At 39.0% G+C, this 18,612-nt stretch overlaps 1 protein-coding gene across 1 annotated transcript; it reads left to right on the plus strand.

Annotated features, from left to right (window-relative positions):
• Positions 1 to 771: 771 nt before the first annotated feature.
• Positions 772 to 17,468, plus strand: LOC103558190 (tubulin alpha chain-like). Its single transcript, XM_008531043.2, has 2 exons — positions 772 to 1,161; positions 17,301 to 17,468. Exons 1-2 carry the CDS (start codon positions 772 to 774, stop codon positions 17,466 to 17,468), a joined length of 558 nt encoding a protein of 185 aa, XP_008529265.2.
• Positions 17,469 to 18,612: the final 1,144 nt, after the last annotated feature.

Here is an 18,612-nt window from a genome sequence, read left to right on the forward strand (position 1 = left end):
CTGGACCTGAGAGAGTTGTCAGACCTTGAATCCCTCTGCTGAAGGAGAGCTCACGTCTCTAACAAGAAGGAGCCTGCAGCTCTATGCCAAGCATATTCAGTAGGTAATTCCCCTATTCTTCCTCAGGGGGATCTCTAGCCATTTACAGAGGTAATCAAGCATTGGCAGAAGGGAAATATCCACACATTTCCAAGGTTGTGAGAACAGAGTCTGAACTGACATTGATACCTAAATACTCAAGTACTACCTTATCTCCCCTGTTTGAGTAAGGGCATGCAGAAGTCAGCTAATAAATGGATTTCTGGCCCAGGTCCAACTCTCAGTGATTCTATTAGGTTTACAGACTCTCTTGGTTTTCATTTTCATGGTCCTTGAGTTTATAATTGGAATGTATATAGTCGGTAGCTGGCAGAACCTTCTTGTTTTCTTGACCCAAAGCTGCAGATGGAGGTGGAGTGAAAGTGCTATTACAATTCATTGAAAATGGCCCACTTTCCAATTAAAATAACAAATCAAAAACAGTATTACATCCTGGGGGACTGGGAGAGATCAACATTATGTCCAAAGATTTGAAGAATTCAGTACTAATGTTCACTGTCATATCCTCATTTAAATTCACTAGTCTGGCCTCTATTAAGACTGGATGGATAATGGCAGCTTACAATGAACAACCATAAATTTGACCACGTGGTAGCTCTAATTGCAGCAGCTGTGCCAGAAATGGTATTTTTACTACAGTGAAGATATGCCTGCTTTGAATCCTCCAACCAGATGGTCAAGTGTGACCCTTATCATGGCCAATATGTGGAATGCTGCATGCTCTACTGTGGAGAAGTGGTATCCAAGGATGTGAATGCTGCCATTGCCACTATCAAGACAAAGCACACCATCCAGTTTGTGGACTGGTGTACCACAGCTTTCAAGGTTGACATCAACTACCGGCCCCCCACAGTGGTGCCTAGGGGCAAAGTACAGTTGGTGGTCTACTTGCTAAGTAATACCACAGTCGTTGCTGAGGCTTGGGTCTGTCTATACCACAAATTTGATCTGATGTATGCCAAGCTGGCATTTGTGCACTTGTATGTGGGTGAGGGCATGGTAGAAAGAGTGTTCTCTCAAGCTCAAAAGGACCTAGCCACCCTGGAGAAGGATTATAAAGAAGTAGGCGCATGGGGCCGGCTCCGTGGCCGAGTGGTTAAGTTCGCGCGCTCCGCTGCGGTGGCTCAGGGTTCGGATCCTGGGCGCGGACATGGCACTGCTCGTCAGGCCACGTTGAGGCAGCGTCCCACATCCCACAACTAGAAGGACATGCAACTAAGATATACAACCGTGTACAGGGGGAGTTTGGGGAGATAAAGCAGGAAAAAAAAAAAAAGATTGGCAACAGTTTTTAGCCCAGGTGCCAATCTTTGGGGGAAAAAAAAAAGAAGAAGTAGGTGCAGAGTATATGGACAGCAAAGATGAGAGCAAGGAGTTCAAGGGGTTCATGTAATTTACAGTACATAGTTCTCTTGGAGATGCGTTCTTTTCCATTCTATCAGAAAGAGGAGTTAAAAGCTCTGCTAATGTCCTGGCTGGTTGGTCTGAAGCCTGGAAAAAGAAAGATTAGAAGCTCAAGGACAAGATGGACAGGGGAAGAGGCATGTGAATGAACCTATGGGAGTGGGCACAGAATGTGAAGATCTCTGTATCACGGGTTAATGTCCATCAGAGGTGTTAAACAACCGAGACCCCTAATGTACTAGTCACTTCTTGTTCATTTGGGGCAGTGGTACACACTGAAAATCAATGACATGTCAACCAGCATATATCAATTGTGCCAGCATAATGGACACATAAATGAAGTAGCCATTGTGGCAGGAATGGTATCTAAAACCCAGTAACATGGGTTTTCACTCAACAGGGATGATATTTTTCTCTGACTGCTGCCAAAAGTCCAACTTGTGGGGGCTGGCCCCGTGGTCAAATGGTTAAGTTCGTGCGCTCCGCTGCAGGTGGCCCAGTGTTTCATTGGTTTGAATCCTGGGTGCGGACATGGCACTGCTCATCAAACCACGCTGAAGCAGCGTCCCACATGCCACAACTAGAAGGACCCACAACGAAGAATATACAACTATGTATTAGGGGGCTTTGGGGAGAAAAAGGAAAAAAATAAAATCTTAAAAAAAAAAAGTCCAACTTGCAAGTACCATGGACCTATATTTATTCCTTCATATTGGCTGCTCCCCCAAAGAATGCCAACTTACTAGAAATTTGACTGTATTGGACCTCTCTTACTCTTGAAGATGCAGTGATTCATCCTTAATGGGACTGACACATACTTTGGGGATGGCTTACCTTTTCTTATAGCAGGGCCTTGGCCAGCATCACTAAAGATTTCTAGAGATTGATCTGCAAACACAGGATACTACAAAACCTCTCCTTAGACCAAGTGAAGCAAATTATAACAAAGGAGGTTCAGTTACCATAGTGGCTGCACAATCAGGAGGTCCATTTGGTTTATGCCACATGCTATAGACTGAATGTTTATGTCCTCCCAAAATTCATATGCTGAACTCTAATCCCCAAAGGGATGGAACTGGGAGATGAGGCCTTTGGGAGGTGATTAGGTCATGAGGGTGGAGCCTTTATGAATGGCATTAGTGCTTTTATAAGTGAGACTCCAGAGAGCTCCCTCATCCCTTCAACTATGTGAGGACAGAGAGAGAAGATGGCCATCCATGAGCCAGGAAGTGGGCTCTCATCAGGCACTGAATTTGCTGGCACTTTGATCTTGGACTTTCCATTTCCAAACCTGTGAGAAATAAATTTCTGTTATTTATAAGCCACCCAGCTGATGATATTCTATTATGGCAGCCTAAATGGACTAAAACATGCTTCTCACAGACCAGAAACCGTCAGGCTGATATAGCGGTAGAATGGTGTGTTAAACATGCAACTGAGGTGCCAAGTTGGAAATCATACCTTGTGAGGATGGAGTGCTACCCTTCAGGACATGGTATACACTGAAAATCAATGGCTATTTTATTTGTCCTATATCCTTTGTAAGCTAGAGTACATGGGTCTGGGGATCAAAGGATGGAATTAGAAGCGGAGTCACTTACCATCACCCCTAGTTTTTCTCTAGGGCATTTGTGACTTCTGTCACTGCAGTTTTAGGCTCTGTGGGTTTAAAAATACTAGTTTTCAAATAGGCAATGCTTTCACCAGAGAGCACAGTCAAGTCCCACTAAATTTTAAGCTATGTCTTCCATCTGGTTACTGTGGTCTTCTCATGACAAAGGGCTGACAGGGGAGGAAAGGAGTGACCACTGATAGGAGCAGTTGACTCAGATTAGCAGGAGGAAGTAGGGCTGTTGCTGCATAATGGGGGCAGGATGGAATGTGTTTTGAGCTTAGGTGATCTATTAAAGCATCTCTTATGCTCTGTTGTCCAACTTTACCATTAAATGGATAAGTACAGTAACCATCATCTGAGAAGGACACGGTAACCACTGGGACTCAGGTCCCACAGGGGTAAGGACTTACGTCACTCTACCCCACAAGCCACCACCTAGGCCATCATAGGAGCTACTCAAAAGTGAAGGGAATCTAGAATGAGTACTGGCGGAGAGGATGATGAGTATCAAACCAACTGAAATAACACAGGTTGTATTTCTTTCACTTACTTTTCAACTCTTCAGGAAATAAGACCAAACACCACCTTGGGAAAACTATTTCTACACGGGGCAAACTTCCTACAAACAGCCAGTGTGTCTGAGGGTGTAAGGGACACTGTGGTACTTCACTCACGATCCTTCTTCAGGGCCAATTTACCCCTCCTCTACCTGTTGGGAGTATCAATTGCTGAAAGGTTGCAGCTGTATCCCTCACTGCACATTGTCCTCAGACAGAGTGAGCTGCAATGATGCATGTCCTTTCAGGGGGAAGCTTGTGACTAGTGACCGGCTGTTGTGAGGATGCAAACAACCGGCCCTTTTCTACCACTTGGGACTAGTCCGAAGGACTATCCCAGCTCCACAGCTCCCCTTAGGTGGGCAGATCCCTCACTTGCAACCTCACAGGTCACAGGTCACAGGTCAGCTTCTCCTTTGCCCAGTCTTTCCTTCTACCTCTCCTTCCAGGTATGCCTCTTTAAATCTGTGTGCAATTTTCCACCTAGTATGGACTGAACACTTGCGTCCTCCCAAAATTTATATATTGAAGCTCTATTCCCCAGTGTGGCTGAATTTGGGAATGGTGCCTCTAAGAAAGCCATTAAGTTTAAATGAGGTCATAAGTGTGGAGTCCTGCTCAGAGAGGATTATATAAGGGTTATATGGATAGGATCATATAAGGATTATATGTATAGGATTATATAGTCCTTATAAGAAGAGACACCCGAGAGCTTTCTCTTTCTCTGTCATGCACCAAGGAAAATCCATGTGAGGCCATAGCTAGCAGGTGGCTGTCTACAAGCCAGAAAGAGAGCCCTCATGAGACTGATTGGTTGGGACTTTGATCACGGACCTTTAGCCTCCAGACCGTGAGACAGTAAATTTCTGTTGTTTAAGTCACTCGGTCTGTGGGATTTTGTTATGGCAGCTCGAGCAGACTAAGACACCATCTGGGTCTGTTTGCAGGGAAGTCAACCCAAACACACACTAATCTGTGCCAGAGGCTGTTGGCTATATGAGTCCAAAGCTTAAAAGAGGACTTTAAGCTGTAGAGTCTTGGAAATAGTTCTGGACTCAAGAGTTCTGGCAATAATTTTAAAGGAACAGACTTTTAAACGTGTGTTTTATGATTCTTTATTTGAAGAGAAAAGTAGGGCTTATAAATTACTTTTAAAATAAACACTTTTCTCAGCAAAGTCTTTATTTCAACAGCTTTTAAGGTACCACAGTAGGACTTCCAAAGAATGATTTTTGCAATACAGAACAGATGGCTTATTAGTACCTTTTTAAGTGCACACAGATACCAGAGACAGGTGGATATAAATATATTTATGGCACTGAATCTATATTTAGCAAATTGCTTGACATGTGTTTGGTCCAATATAATGAATAAGACAAATTTTAGGATGTTAACAGGAATTATGCAAAAGGACCATGTTTTCTTTAACTTTTAACTTTAACCTATAAACTCCCCTGCCCCGAGAACCAGCCATCATTAGGGTCTTAAATGTAGAGGAGGAGGAGGGAAATAGACTAAAGTGGAGGGAAGAGTTGAAGAGAAGAATTAAACCTAAAAAATATGATAAAGGGAGACTGCGGAAAAGAGAAGATAAGATTTAAAAAGAGGTTAAGATAATGATGAAAGAAATATTCTGCTGTAGAGCATCTGTTCGTAAACCAGGGAGAAATGCTAAGGCCACACGTACATTGAAGAGGTCTGGCAATAAAACACAGATGTGCGCGCGCACACACACACACACCTCTCTATAACTCAATCTACCTTTCTTTCCTCTTCTATTTCACCACTTTGTCCCTCAAGATATTTTAACATCTTCTCTAGTTTGAAGCAGAATCAAAGGGAACTACTTTACTTTATTTTCATATTTCTCAACATAGAACCAAAGACAACACAGGTTTCGATGGATGCGAACAAACACTATGCCCTCAGCAAGCCTCTAAGGAAACAGTTTCCCTTACAAAAGTGGTGGTTAGGGTCTCTTTCTGCAGTAGGAAATGGCTTGACATCCGTCCCTCCATCTTACATTAGTTCACTCTATAATTCAGTATTGATTTGAGAGGATCATTTCAATATCCATGAAAAAATGAAATTTTCTCCCAAGTAAAAAAATGTTCCTTTATATTTTTCCCCATAATGAATTCAAATTATACCCAGTGGGAAGAGCTGTAAACAGTGAGGTCAGGTTTTAAACAATGTTCCATTATGAGCAAAACCTTTCCTCTTCATCCATAAACTTTATTCTTCATGGACAAGGTAGTTTAATTCTCATTGCAGCTACTGCCAGATAATGGATATTGGGTTTAATAGTTTTCCACTTGCTTTGGGATTTATGAGAGTTATTATATTTTCTCTTTTCCAGGAGTCTTGTTTTCTCATTTCAGGGTGCAAAGTGTGTTACATCCGAATCTAGTTTATAAGAGACATTGTTTTAATGGAAACCTGTAGTTTCAGATTTACCTGGCTGATGTTTCTGAAGAGATAGCTACTTTCAGCACTTCAGTTTTCTGTCTGTTAGGATGTGCCCTAAACCCAGAACAATGTACTTTGGCTACGAGATCCTTTAGAGTGAAGACTAGGTTTTGTTGATTTCTTTCTAGAACATAAGACCTGGATAGGCACACAATAGCTACTTTTGCAATCAGAACTGATTGCTTTCGTTTTGTTTTTCTCTAAAATCATTTATTTTCCAATGTCTGATATAATCTGTGACTAGAAAATTCCCCACTCTTGCCATCCTTCTGCTTCTTTTCCATGTTGTGGAGCTTTTCCCCACTGAGAGCTCTGAAATCATTCCAGAGTTCAACTTGCAACAGCCTCAAGCTCTTCCCAGCTTTTCAAACATATTTCACAGTTATTTTTTCCTTATTTTCGCAAAATTAGTTTGACCTCACTCCATTTCATGACAATGGGCCAAGTATTATTAATGAGCATTTTCTAAGTGGATAGCAGCACAATAGATGACATATTTAAAATGGGACTTCACTATATTTTAAAATTATTGCACAGCTAGAGATGTTTCAACATTAAATATAAAATGTGTTTCTTTTTTTACAGCTATTTTCTTGTCCTAGGTATGGACATGCATTAATTTCCTAGGCTAACAGTGCTTCAAATCAATTTCTTCTCTACTAAGTAGTCACTTCTTGAGGCATTTTTACAGGAAGATGAGTAAGGGCATCGAGCCTATCCTGAAGACTGCGTTATCTCACTTGTGAAAGAAAAACTCATGTGCATTCAAAAGTGTCTTCTCCATGATTACAGATAAAAATCCCCCTGAAAACATTTTATAAACTGAGAATTAAAAAGTGTATTTCTCTGAAGGATCTTCTACAGTGGTGAAGTTGAGGCTGTTGGTAATTTCTTTTCACGGTATATCTGTATCCAAGCACGTTCTAATCCATGCATTGGAGCCTTCCTCTGGGGATTTAGGTTGTCTTGTTTATATAGAGACATAGCCTTACTCTGGAAAGACTAATATATTCTTATTTCCCCCTGCAGATAATGTATTTGCTGGGAGAGGAAAAAAATGGGGAGTAAATATAAAGACATGGATATAGAGGGCTTGTGTTTTTCCTGGTGAACCTGCCATTTAGTCTGAGACTTTAGCTACTGTACAACACATGGATGCCCCTGACACCACCGCCGCACAAATGCCCTAAATGCCACCCATTGTGTGTTTGTAAAAATAAATCAAAGCACATTACATAACGATCTTGGGTCAAAAGGTTATTTTCGTAGACATGGGGTATGAAATAATAATAAGATGAACCATGTAACTGACAGCTCCCCAGCATGGAAGACATCACCAGTACTTCCTGTAGGCAGAGCAAGAAGAAGGCTAGAAGAGACGAAATGGAATACTGAAATTAAAAAATCCTGGGGTAATTGGCTCTGAGTCTCCATGCTGTTTCTTACTGCGCTGATATTATTGAGCAGCATCCACAGTCAAGCAATACATCCCCAGAATTATAAAGCAAATTAGAAAGTAGTCCTGAAACATGGCAAGGTTCCTTTAGTGTCTCAGAAATCCAAGATCACCTGACTGACATTTCTTGGTCTCCTGGAATACAGCTTGCTTTACTTTGACTTTCTCCAAATGCACTTTCTCTATAAAGTGCAATAAACATTTTCAGCAGAATTATCAGCCAACTCGCACTGAGCATCTTGCTAAAGCAGCATCTAATCCCTTAGGCTCATATTTGAAATGGATCAAAACAGGTCCTTTATGACTGACAACTTCCTACCTAGAGACTTTCTGAATAGCCTATTTTATGCTAAAATTTATTTTTCTAAAAGTCCTTAAAATCTTCTATCCTGGTGTTACGAAAAAAATCTTTGATAATGTCAGTAGGCAATAAATCTAGGCTGACATCCTGTTGAATAGAACAGGAAGAGGTCAAAGATACTTTGGGGGTTTTGAGCCTCAGGGCTGGAAAGGAGGGACAATAATAAAGAGGAATTTATATTTTTAGGCAGCATGCTTAAAAAAGACTATTGAGTGAGACACTGTAGCCAAAATTTCAAAAAGTCATCTGGCCTGCTTTCTAGGCTGTGTTGCCCATCTTCCTACTCTGTGTGTCCCGAGTTATACAACACATGCATTTGGCAGAAGAGAAGCAACGTCCTGCTCCTTATGACTTCCATTACATTTCTTGTTATAGATTTATATGGAAACGCAATACAACATATTTTTGGCACCATCCATGTACTAAATTCTTTATTATTCAGTCAGACCTATCTTATTTTGTTTAATGTTTCAAAATAACCCTATGAAGGAAGCAGTTGCTAAAACTAAGCCTCAGAGAGCTTAGACAACTTATTCAAAGTTGTATAACCAGTAGGTGGCTGAACCAATATTTGAACTCCAGTCTTTCTAGGAAATCCTGTGGTGTCTCCATTATTACTTGTTGCTATTTTGCTCAACTAATTAATAAATCCACATTTGACCATTTTAGTATTCTTACCTTGATTTCCATGGGTCTTAGTATGCATTTCTTACTTACCATTGACCATTGAGAAAAAACAGATGTCAGATCTTAGCAGAAGCAAATTCCTTTTCAGTGTGGGACTTTCAAGACCCTGTCTTTCACGCTGCCACTTTGCGGCAAGTTCGTATTTCCATTAAGTAGCAACCCTACTTATGAAGAGCCATTTAAAAAACATTCAGAATCCTCTGCCACAAACGCAATCAGTCATAGGGTAAGGCTTTGCAAGTAATTGCTCTTGTGACAATATGATACTATAAGAGCGAAAGATGTCAAGTGTAAGCCATAGCTCTGTTCCCCATAGAGAGCAATCAATATTTCAGAGCAGTAGATGGTGACCTTGTAAAAGAGTATTATTAAAAATTATGCAGAGTGTCTGCTACCCTTTTTGATATATATACCATGATTCTCTCTGAACCTGATCCTTCCTGGCAGGCTCGGATGTTGCTGGACTTGAAAGGTACAGAATAATGAGGGCCAGAATAGACAGGGATGAGGTAGTATGGAATCCCAAGAGATCAAGTTAGGAGGCCAATTTACTGAAGCTGCAGAGAACTGGAAGTCTAGAAGTCAGAGACTAAGGGAGAGGGAAAGAACGAGTCGACTTGTTTTCAAATGTGTATCTTCCACTCCCACTCCTTCCATCACTTACTAATATGTGACCTGCACCTTGTCTCTGTTGTTCTATTGCAAATTGTTGAAAACTGTTATCCCTGCCTTAAGTCTCATCCTATCAAATGTATTGGAACATGTTATAATGTTTACTCCTCTATGTAAAATTCTTGATTGGCTTCCCATTTCTTACATGATATCATCTAAGTTCCTTAATGTAGTAAACAAGGACCTCTACGATTCGGCTTCTGCTTACCATTAGCATTGTCTCCAGACACACTCTAGCGTAGTTCCTTTGCCTTACTGTAATTAACTGCTTTATTTTGTTTTATTTTTCTCTATGCATATGCTATTCTATGGTCAGTGGATTTTCTCATGCTGGTTATCTTTTATAGACTGTCTTACACTTTTCCAGTCTAGTTCTCCTGATAAATTCCTGTTACACTTCAAGATCAGCCTTATTGCCATGTCTTATTTGACGCTTTCCTCCACCACCTCAGTTATAATTGAACACTAACCTTTCTACCCTTTCTGCAGTATAACTTAGGCAGACTTTTAGCACTTTTTCATACTCTATTCACATGTATCTGTTTATAGGCCTGTTTCTACCACTAGTCTTTAAGTTCTTTTAACAGCAAGAACTGCATTTAATTGATATAATGTGGATTCTTTTGTTCCCAAAATAAGAAAAACCCCAAGTAAAACTTACCTTGGGGGGAAAATGTGCATGAGAATTAGGGGAACATATATTAGTGCGTATCTTTTGGAAATCCAAGGGCAGGAGGGGAATCTGTCTTCTTACAAAGAGGATCCAGGTTTTCAGACAATTTTGTAAGTTCTCTCTTTCATTTCATTCTCCATTTCCATCTTTATCTCTCTGTATCTCTTGGATTTATTTGTCTCTGCCTGAATTTACCCATAGTCAGACTCTCTTCAGGATTGGTAAGACAGCTGCTGGTAGCCTTGAGTTCACATCTTCTTTATGACTTAAATAACAGAGGATGAGAGAGGCCTTCCCCTTCCAGATGTTTTTGGGGTAAATCCCGTGGAGAGATTCTGAGTGACCAGGGTCAGGTTCTGTGTCTACTCCCATTGCTAGGGTTTGGGCATTGCATTATTTAACATGGATTGGGAGAGTGGCAATTCCCCAAAGGAAGGGAAACTGAGCAAGAAAATAGGAAATATATACATACAAGAAACACACAAGATAAAGGATTTGTTGGATGAATGCATAATTGGATATAGGGAATTTTTAGTCTCATGCAGAGAAGCATATGGATTAACAAATGACCCTCAGGGAATGGGAAAGGGAAAAGATGTTCCCTGGAGTGACAGGACACAGTCTGTGAGTTGTACAATTATTATTATTACTTTACAGTTTCATGGTTTTAAGTATATCACAGAGTTGTGTAACCATCACCACTATTTAATTTCAGCACATTTTTATCATCCCAAAAGAAACCTCATAACCATTAGCAGTGTACGTGTTTTTTAGCGAGATCTTACGGTGCCTACTTGTCTATACTGCAGCACCAGAAATTGGGTAGTGTAAGCAATGAGGGAGCATCAATCAAAATGAGTGGGGGAAAATGGAATGATTTGGCTGTTTGTGTCCTACTCCTCACTTAAACCGGAGAAACTTAGTCATGAGGGGCCACTGAATGACTAACTGTAGTAAAAATGAAAAAATGCCATTTCTCTTTTGAATTCTGACTCACCTTCTCCAGGATTCATCTTCCTGTACTTTGATGCTTTCAAAATGCATTTCTCTCTAGAATTGTCAGAGGAAATTTTAAAAAAAATCCTCATAGTACATTTTAATCATATCAAAATCAACATATATGATTATGCAAATCAAGTAACAAAATTAGCATATTCCCGTAATTTATTAATATCCTGTAACTAATAGCTATAGTTTTAGATAGTGGAAACATGCGACAGGAAACAGCATGTCTCTGCTGAGAGAGCGAAACATTAACAGTTCTTCACAAGACCCAGAGTCTGTTTTTCCAGATGCAAGGGTCACCTCTGGATGTTATTCTAGATTACTGCTGTCCTCATGTTTCTGAGCTTTCCTCTCACTAGGACAGGATCCGCCAAGTCCCTTTCCACTTGATTGCATTCACTAAGACTAAACTCAGGGTCAAAAAACCAATAGAGAAACTAAATTATAATTCAAAATACATAAAGAGAAGGAAGGGGAGATGAAAATCGCACTTTCAGCATCATCAAAAGCAAATTCTGCTCAAATATACAGTATAGGTTTCAACAGCACATGATTTAGCCATAGGTCTTTATTTGATATCGTATGCTTTCTTTTGAAAACTTGAAACATCAGGATAATTCAACAGGCATTAGTTAAAGGATTGGAGAAAAGTGAATGTATCTATCAGAGACATAAAAAAGCAGAACGATGTGTCACATAAGACAGAGGAGTCGTTTTAGTGCTGCTGGTAAAAAGCCTTGTAATGTTTAGTAAGCTACCTGATTTCTTTTGGCCTTACTTGTGAAGGGGCACAATCATATGGAAGAAAAATTAGGATTTTCCAGTGCTTCCTCAGAAGCAGTTGGAGGTTATAGGGGGCACATATAGACACTCAACATATTTGTGCTTTCATTTATGGAGAAACATATAAACGAGGATCTGCTTAATAATCAGAATTGTTTAACAAAGTAAAATAAAGACTTCTCAATCCTTCGAAATGTTCAAGTAGTGTTTGTATGACGGTCAAGCACATTTAGAAAAAGAAACTGTAGGAAATTTTACTAGAGATGATATAGTGTGAATAATTAATCTTAATTACTATTGACAAACTTTAATTTTGAAATAACCACAGACAATAGTTGTATTAACAGAGTGCCCATAAATATGTTTTCAGATGAAGGGAGTCTTATTTTCATCAATGAGACAGACATTATTTAGTGCCTAGACAACAGTAACATTCATTCGCACTATCCTTGAAAATGGGACCCCAGTATTCTTTTAACTTGGGGCAATCAAGTGCTTCAGCTGGATTTCTCTAAAATGATTATATGATTTCCAGTCCCCTTGGTGGTAGTTGGGACATGTGATGCCATTTTGTCTCATGAGAAATGTAGAGAACTTGTCTAGGAAGATTTATTGCTGTTAAAATGGATCATGAGATAAGGATACACATTCTTCCGTATTAGCCTTTGATTGTAAATGGGTAAGAAATTGATGCCTGGAGCCAATTGTAGCCAATCTCCTTATGTTCTGATATGAGTGTTGTCAAGACGGTTCATTTTACACGTCAATTTGACTGGGCCACAGGGTGCCTAGATATTTGTTCAAAAATTATCATGGGTGTTTCTGTAATGGTGTTTTGGGATGACATTAACATTTAAGTCAGTAGACTGAGGAAAGCAGACTGCCCTCCGTAATGTAGGTGGGCCTCATTCAACCAGTTGAAGACCTGGATAGAACAAAAGGCTGCCCCTCCCCTGAGTGGGAGAGAATTCTCCAGCCTGATGTTCTTTGGTCTGAAACATTGGCTCTTTCTGGTTCTACAGAGGCTTTGGATCTTTGGATTTGAACTAAGACATCAGTTCTGCAGATTTTGGACTTGTTGTCTTCCACAATCACAAGCCAATTCCTTATAATAAATCTCTTTCTATATATTTACACATCGTATTGGTTCTGCTTCTCTGGAGAACACTGACTAGTAGTACAGGTGTATCATACAAGGATGATGAGCAAAAGATGGAGAACACCTGATTCTTTGATGACATCATTGGCAAATTAATTAATCAACCCTCCTACTCGATTACTTTAATATTTCTTGTTAAGTCATGAAGAGAAAGAGAGAAAGGTAGGTTGGGGAGAGATCCTTTGTGTTTGATTAATTTGAAATTGGTTCTTCTTTTACTCATTACTTGTAGCCAAAACCATACCCTAACTATTACAGTCATGAAGACTTTGTACTGGGTGCTCTCTACGGTTCCTTCCTGGTCTAAGATTTCATTATTTATCTGTCTGCCCAGTTCACAAGCTCATAAGAATAAAATAAATATTTTTATTGGAAAATGCTTTGAGGTGTATATGCATATATGAAGTGAAGTATGATGAAATTGTCAGGAACTATTAGTGTTTCTTTTAGGATAAGACTAAAATATATCCCATGGCTCCTGAGTTGTCAAATCTTTATGGACTTTTGAAAAAAAATCAAATATCTATAGAAATAAAATGATGTGGGTACACATGAGGTACAAGATGAGTTGAAATTCATCAAAGTTATATTTATAAAAGCAATTTTTTGACACAAATAAGGTAGAATCTTTAAGTACAAAGGAGAAAAATTCCATGAAGGGAAAATCTCCATGGAGAAGACTATTTTGTAACTAAAAGAACTAGGGTAACTCTGTTGGAAAAGGGCTAAAATAGAGAGATTTGAGGAGTGTGAGAATAAAGGCATCAGAAATTCTGTCACTGATTAAAAAAAAAGAAAAAACAAACCCCAAAATCCCTGTACTGAGTTTATCACTGAGCCTTTCCTCTAACATTGTTTTCTCTCAAAGGCGTTAATTTTTTTTGATAAGTCAAGGGTATTCTAAAAGGATTCTTAGCGATTCATGCCCCCCAAAATAAAACCATCACGGATGTTTTCAGGTAACAGGTTTTCCAATACCTGTTGATCTTGCCATCTTCCTATATCTCCATTTCTGTTGCATTACACAATATTTTTCTACATTTTCTGATCTGGAAATTTCCTTTAATTATACACATCCTTCCTCTGTTTGCTTCTAGTTACTCTACATGTCCCTTGCTTTTGTTCCCAGGCTGAAACAGGAAGAGAACATGTAATTCAGTTTCTATCTTGCTCAGTTTTGAATACTGATGAAAGCGCAGTCACACTTAAAATGTTATGTGGACAAGATGAAAAGATGGTTAATAAATGCCAATACTAAATAGTGTGAGGTATAGAACAATGAAATGGCAGTGTGTTTGTTCCCTCACTAAGAATTGATTGGGAATGGTATTTCAGCAATTTGTGATAAAAAATTACAATGTCAGCATCAAATACATTTCAAAGACACTTTGCAAAGCTTTGCAGATTGAATATGTGCTTTGGAGTTGAATGGTTAATTTGACAAAACGTAGAGTTTATTATGCAGAAAGGGCACACCAGTCACATTTGAATAAAGCCTATAGTGTACTCTATTGAAAGTGTGGCAGCAACTAGCATTCATAGATGCCTCTGATTTCAGGCACGGAGCTAGGTACTCACATGTGCTAGTTACCATCCAGTCAGTAGATAGAAACCACACCAGCTAGTTCAGCACGGATAACTTCATATAAAGAATTGTAAAGTAGATATTAAAAAACTAAAAGGCAAACATGAGGGGCCAGTCCAGTGGTGTAGTGGTTAAGTATGCATGCTCTGCTTCAGTGGCAAGGGGTTTGCTGGTTTGGATCCTGGGCACAGACCTTGCACTGCTCTTAAAGCCACATTGTGGCAGTGTCCCACATAAATAGAGGAAGATTAGCACAGATGTTGCCTCAGGGACAATCTTCCTCACAAAAAACCCAAAAAACAAAAAACAAAATGAAATACTTAGGTATGATGCAGGTAGAAACCGTAGGAAACAACTTTTACACCTACAGTGGGGAAAACAAAGGGGAAAAGGGTAGAAATTATTAATGCATTAGAAGATTGAAGGTGGGACATTGGAGTTGAAAATTTGACCTCTGAGGAGGGTGTCCCCTTCTGTAGATAACGTCTCTCAGGGGAGCACTAAGAATCTGGAGCTGTAGAGGTTAGCAAAATTCCAATCTGAAAGCAATTGTTGCCAGTGAAATAAATTGTTGTGATCCAGTTGAAGATAATTTGCAGATAATATGATTCTAAAAGGTACAGCCAAAAAAAAAAAAAAAAGAGAGAAACAGGAAGGAGTTTTTCTTTCCTGCCCTCAAGCCTTCCAGTCTTTCTCTGGTCCCCTCTTCAGACTGAAACCCTAACAGGGAGCCAACAGCAAAGAATCACGGTGTGCAGGGGCCCAGCCCCAGAACCACAGCACAGAGGGTGACGGGTGGGTTTGAAGCTGAGAGGCTGTGTCTTAGTAACGGACACGTGGAGAAACAAAGATTAACAAGACGTTTGCCTTGTCCTCAAGGAATTCTCATTTCAGTAGGAGACACTTGTACTAAGAAACACAAAAAAATCTGCAGAGGAGATATCCATACATAGACATTTGAATAATAAATTTGAAAATATATGCAATTTTGTTAATACTGATAATGGTATATTTCCTCCTAATGGGAAAATATATAACTATATAATAACTATGGTGGTTCAATCTGGGATAGATCTTAAGAAATAATTTGATCCTGCTCCAAAACCTTTTTCTAGGTAAGGTATTTTTTGAAATGATTTCAGCTCAGATGCCTTGATGAGCTTGCCTGTGGTCACTTAGCTCGTATACCAAGAGAGGTGAGCTAGGACTCACCTCTTTGACCTCACACAGAATGTTTTTATCTACCACTCCATGCTATTCCTCTCAAGCCATACAGAAAATAACAGCTGAATTTCAAATTTGAATTTAAAAGTCACTGGTACCACTAATTATTCCTCACACGGTGCTACATTAAATGCAAGTGGCAGTGTTGTAAGCTGGATAGCCAGAGCAGCTTATTTTTAAATCTTTGTATCTCTTTGACAAGATAATTCTGTAAGTGCCAATCTGCCTGACATTTAGATCACCCTGGCCCACCACCGTCTCTTTAAGTCTGTCTGGATCTGAAGGAAAACTATAGACAAAACACATAAATAAATACATCATAATTTTGCCTAAAGGTAATCTTTAGAATATTTTGTCATAAAACATTGATTGCTGATGGATATATGTATTTTTATATGTGTGTGTGTGTATATATATATATAAAATTTAGTGACGAGCCAGGATTCTATGTCTTTTTCCTTTCACAGAGCCTGTCACAGTTCTTTGAATATTGTATTAAGTATTTGACAGCCACTGTGTCCCTTTGCTTAGGAGCATGGATAGTGGTAACAGCAGAAATCTAGCAGGATTATCAGAACTCACTAGTGCTTATATGTCAACTGCCCAAGGCTTGAAAATATCATATAAAGATGTCACTTCATTTATTCAAACCTTTCTAGTCAGCTCTCTGGATAGTTCACTTACACATGCATATTTACTTTAATTTCAATCCTAATATAGATGTTTCATATTCCTCAAAATCTTTCAGATGAATGGATCTATTTATTAATAGCAATAAAGTTAGATTCTTACTTTTCTGTTACTTAATTACTTCTTTTTTGGGTTTTGAGCATGTATTTGGAATTAGAATTCAAACTTCTCATAAAAATAACAAAAGGATAACACACTACAATCAGAGTTGACAAATGCCCTCACACAAGGAGACGGGTTGAACCTCTCAATGACCCTATTTTAATATCTTCACCTGCAGTTCTGTCTATGGAGGCCAGGCAGTGGGGACATTTCAGGAGGCTGACTAGGTCTCTAACTTGTAGTTGTTTTCTGGGCCTCAGGAAAGGATAGCATGCATTTGTTAGGAGATATGGAGATGCTCTCAAAAGGGGCTGCACATATTTCTTAGCTAAGAAAAATAGTAAGGACTAAAACCAGAAACACATTAACAGGAATGGCAAAACCATGTAGTATTTACCATGTACTAAGCACTATTCTAGGAACTGTATATTTATTAACTCATTTGATCCTCATAAAAATCCTGTGAGGTTGGCATTATTATTATCATCTTTATTTTACCCATAAGAGAACTGAGACCCAGAGGTTAAAAAAGACAGCTGGCAATGGCAAAGCCAGGATTCAAACCCAAGAAGCCTGGCTCCAGTATTTGTGTACTTAACCACATACACCATTGCTTTTCAAATATTAAAAAAATAGATAAGTATTTCCTACTTTTCAGGCTGTATGCCACTTTGTCTTATATGTCATTTTATTCATTTCCTGACATTTAAGGTAATATAATCAGACGATATAAGTAATATTATCGTCTCCATTTTATAGACGGAGAAATGGAAGAAGAGAGAGGCAAAGTTATATTGCCGAGGTTACAAGACTAGTAAATGTGGAGCATCACGACAGATCCTTGTGTCTGGAAATAGTGAATCAGAATTTATGGCAGTGGATCTTAGAAACTGGCGTTTTATCAAGCACTCTGAGCAATTTTTGTAGACACTAAAGTTTGAAAATCAGGGCTCTAAGGGCCAAGATTCTTTTAATTTAGAATTCATGCTAATCTTTGTATCTTACATCAGAATAACACTATTTACATATGTAGAGCACTTTTAATCAATTAGTTCATTAACTCAACAAATTTTTAATGAACACCTGCCATTTCTTAAGTACTCAGCTAAACTGAACCAGAAAGCTGAATACAAAATCTTCCTTGCTCTCAAGGACATTAGAAAAAGTAGGAGAGGAAGCCAGAAAGATATATAATTGTAATATATAGAGAAGTTTGTATACAGATTTGATTAAAATGCCAGATCATCAGAGAGAAGGAAAGGACTACCTGATTATGCCTGGGAGAGCACAAGAAAATTCACAGAGGATCACAGTTCAACTGGATCTTTAAGAATTTGTAAGAGATTAACAAGAAAAGAAAAGGCTTTCCAGGGAGAGTGGAAATCATGTGCAAATGTATGGAGATATGAAAGAATGTCGTATGTTGAAGTTGCTTTGGGATATTCAACAAGAATAGATGCATAGGCAGGTGCTTGAGGGTGGTAGAAGATGAAACGGACATGGGATGGAGGAATGAAAACGTGTTTTGTGAACCATATATACATTTTGTACTACCTAAGGAACTTCTTGCTGTGTAATAAAAACACAACTCAAACTGACCTAATGGCTTGAAGGTAAAGGTATTTATTGTTTTACAAATCTGGAAGCCCCATGTTAAGTGTTGATTAATTCCATGGCTCAACAATGTCATTGAGGTCCCAGTTTCTTTCTCCTCACTCTCCCATCCAGTGATTACTCTTTATCTTAAATCTAGTTTTTTCTTCTCATGGTCATACCCAACCATCATCAGTGTTTCAGACTCTTATACACTGGGGAAGAACTTTTATCTTGGCAGGCCAGAAAAGCATCCTAAAATTCATGCCTACTAGGTTGGCTATTCAACATTGTACTAGTTATCTATTGCCGTGTAACAAACAACCTCAGAACCTAGCAGCTTAAAACAATAAATATTTATTATCTCACACAGGTTCTGTGAGTGAGGAAGATGTGAGCAGCTTAAAACAGTGTCTTCAGGTCTCTTATGACAGCTAGAGCTGCAGAATTCTGAAGACCTGACTGGGGCACGAGGATC

Source organism: Equus przewalskii, chromosome 32 (genome assembly GCF_037783145.1).
Source record: "Equus przewalskii isolate Varuska chromosome 32, EquPr2, whole genome shotgun sequence".
NCBI lineage: Eukaryota > Metazoa > Chordata > Mammalia > Perissodactyla > Equidae > Equus > Equus przewalskii.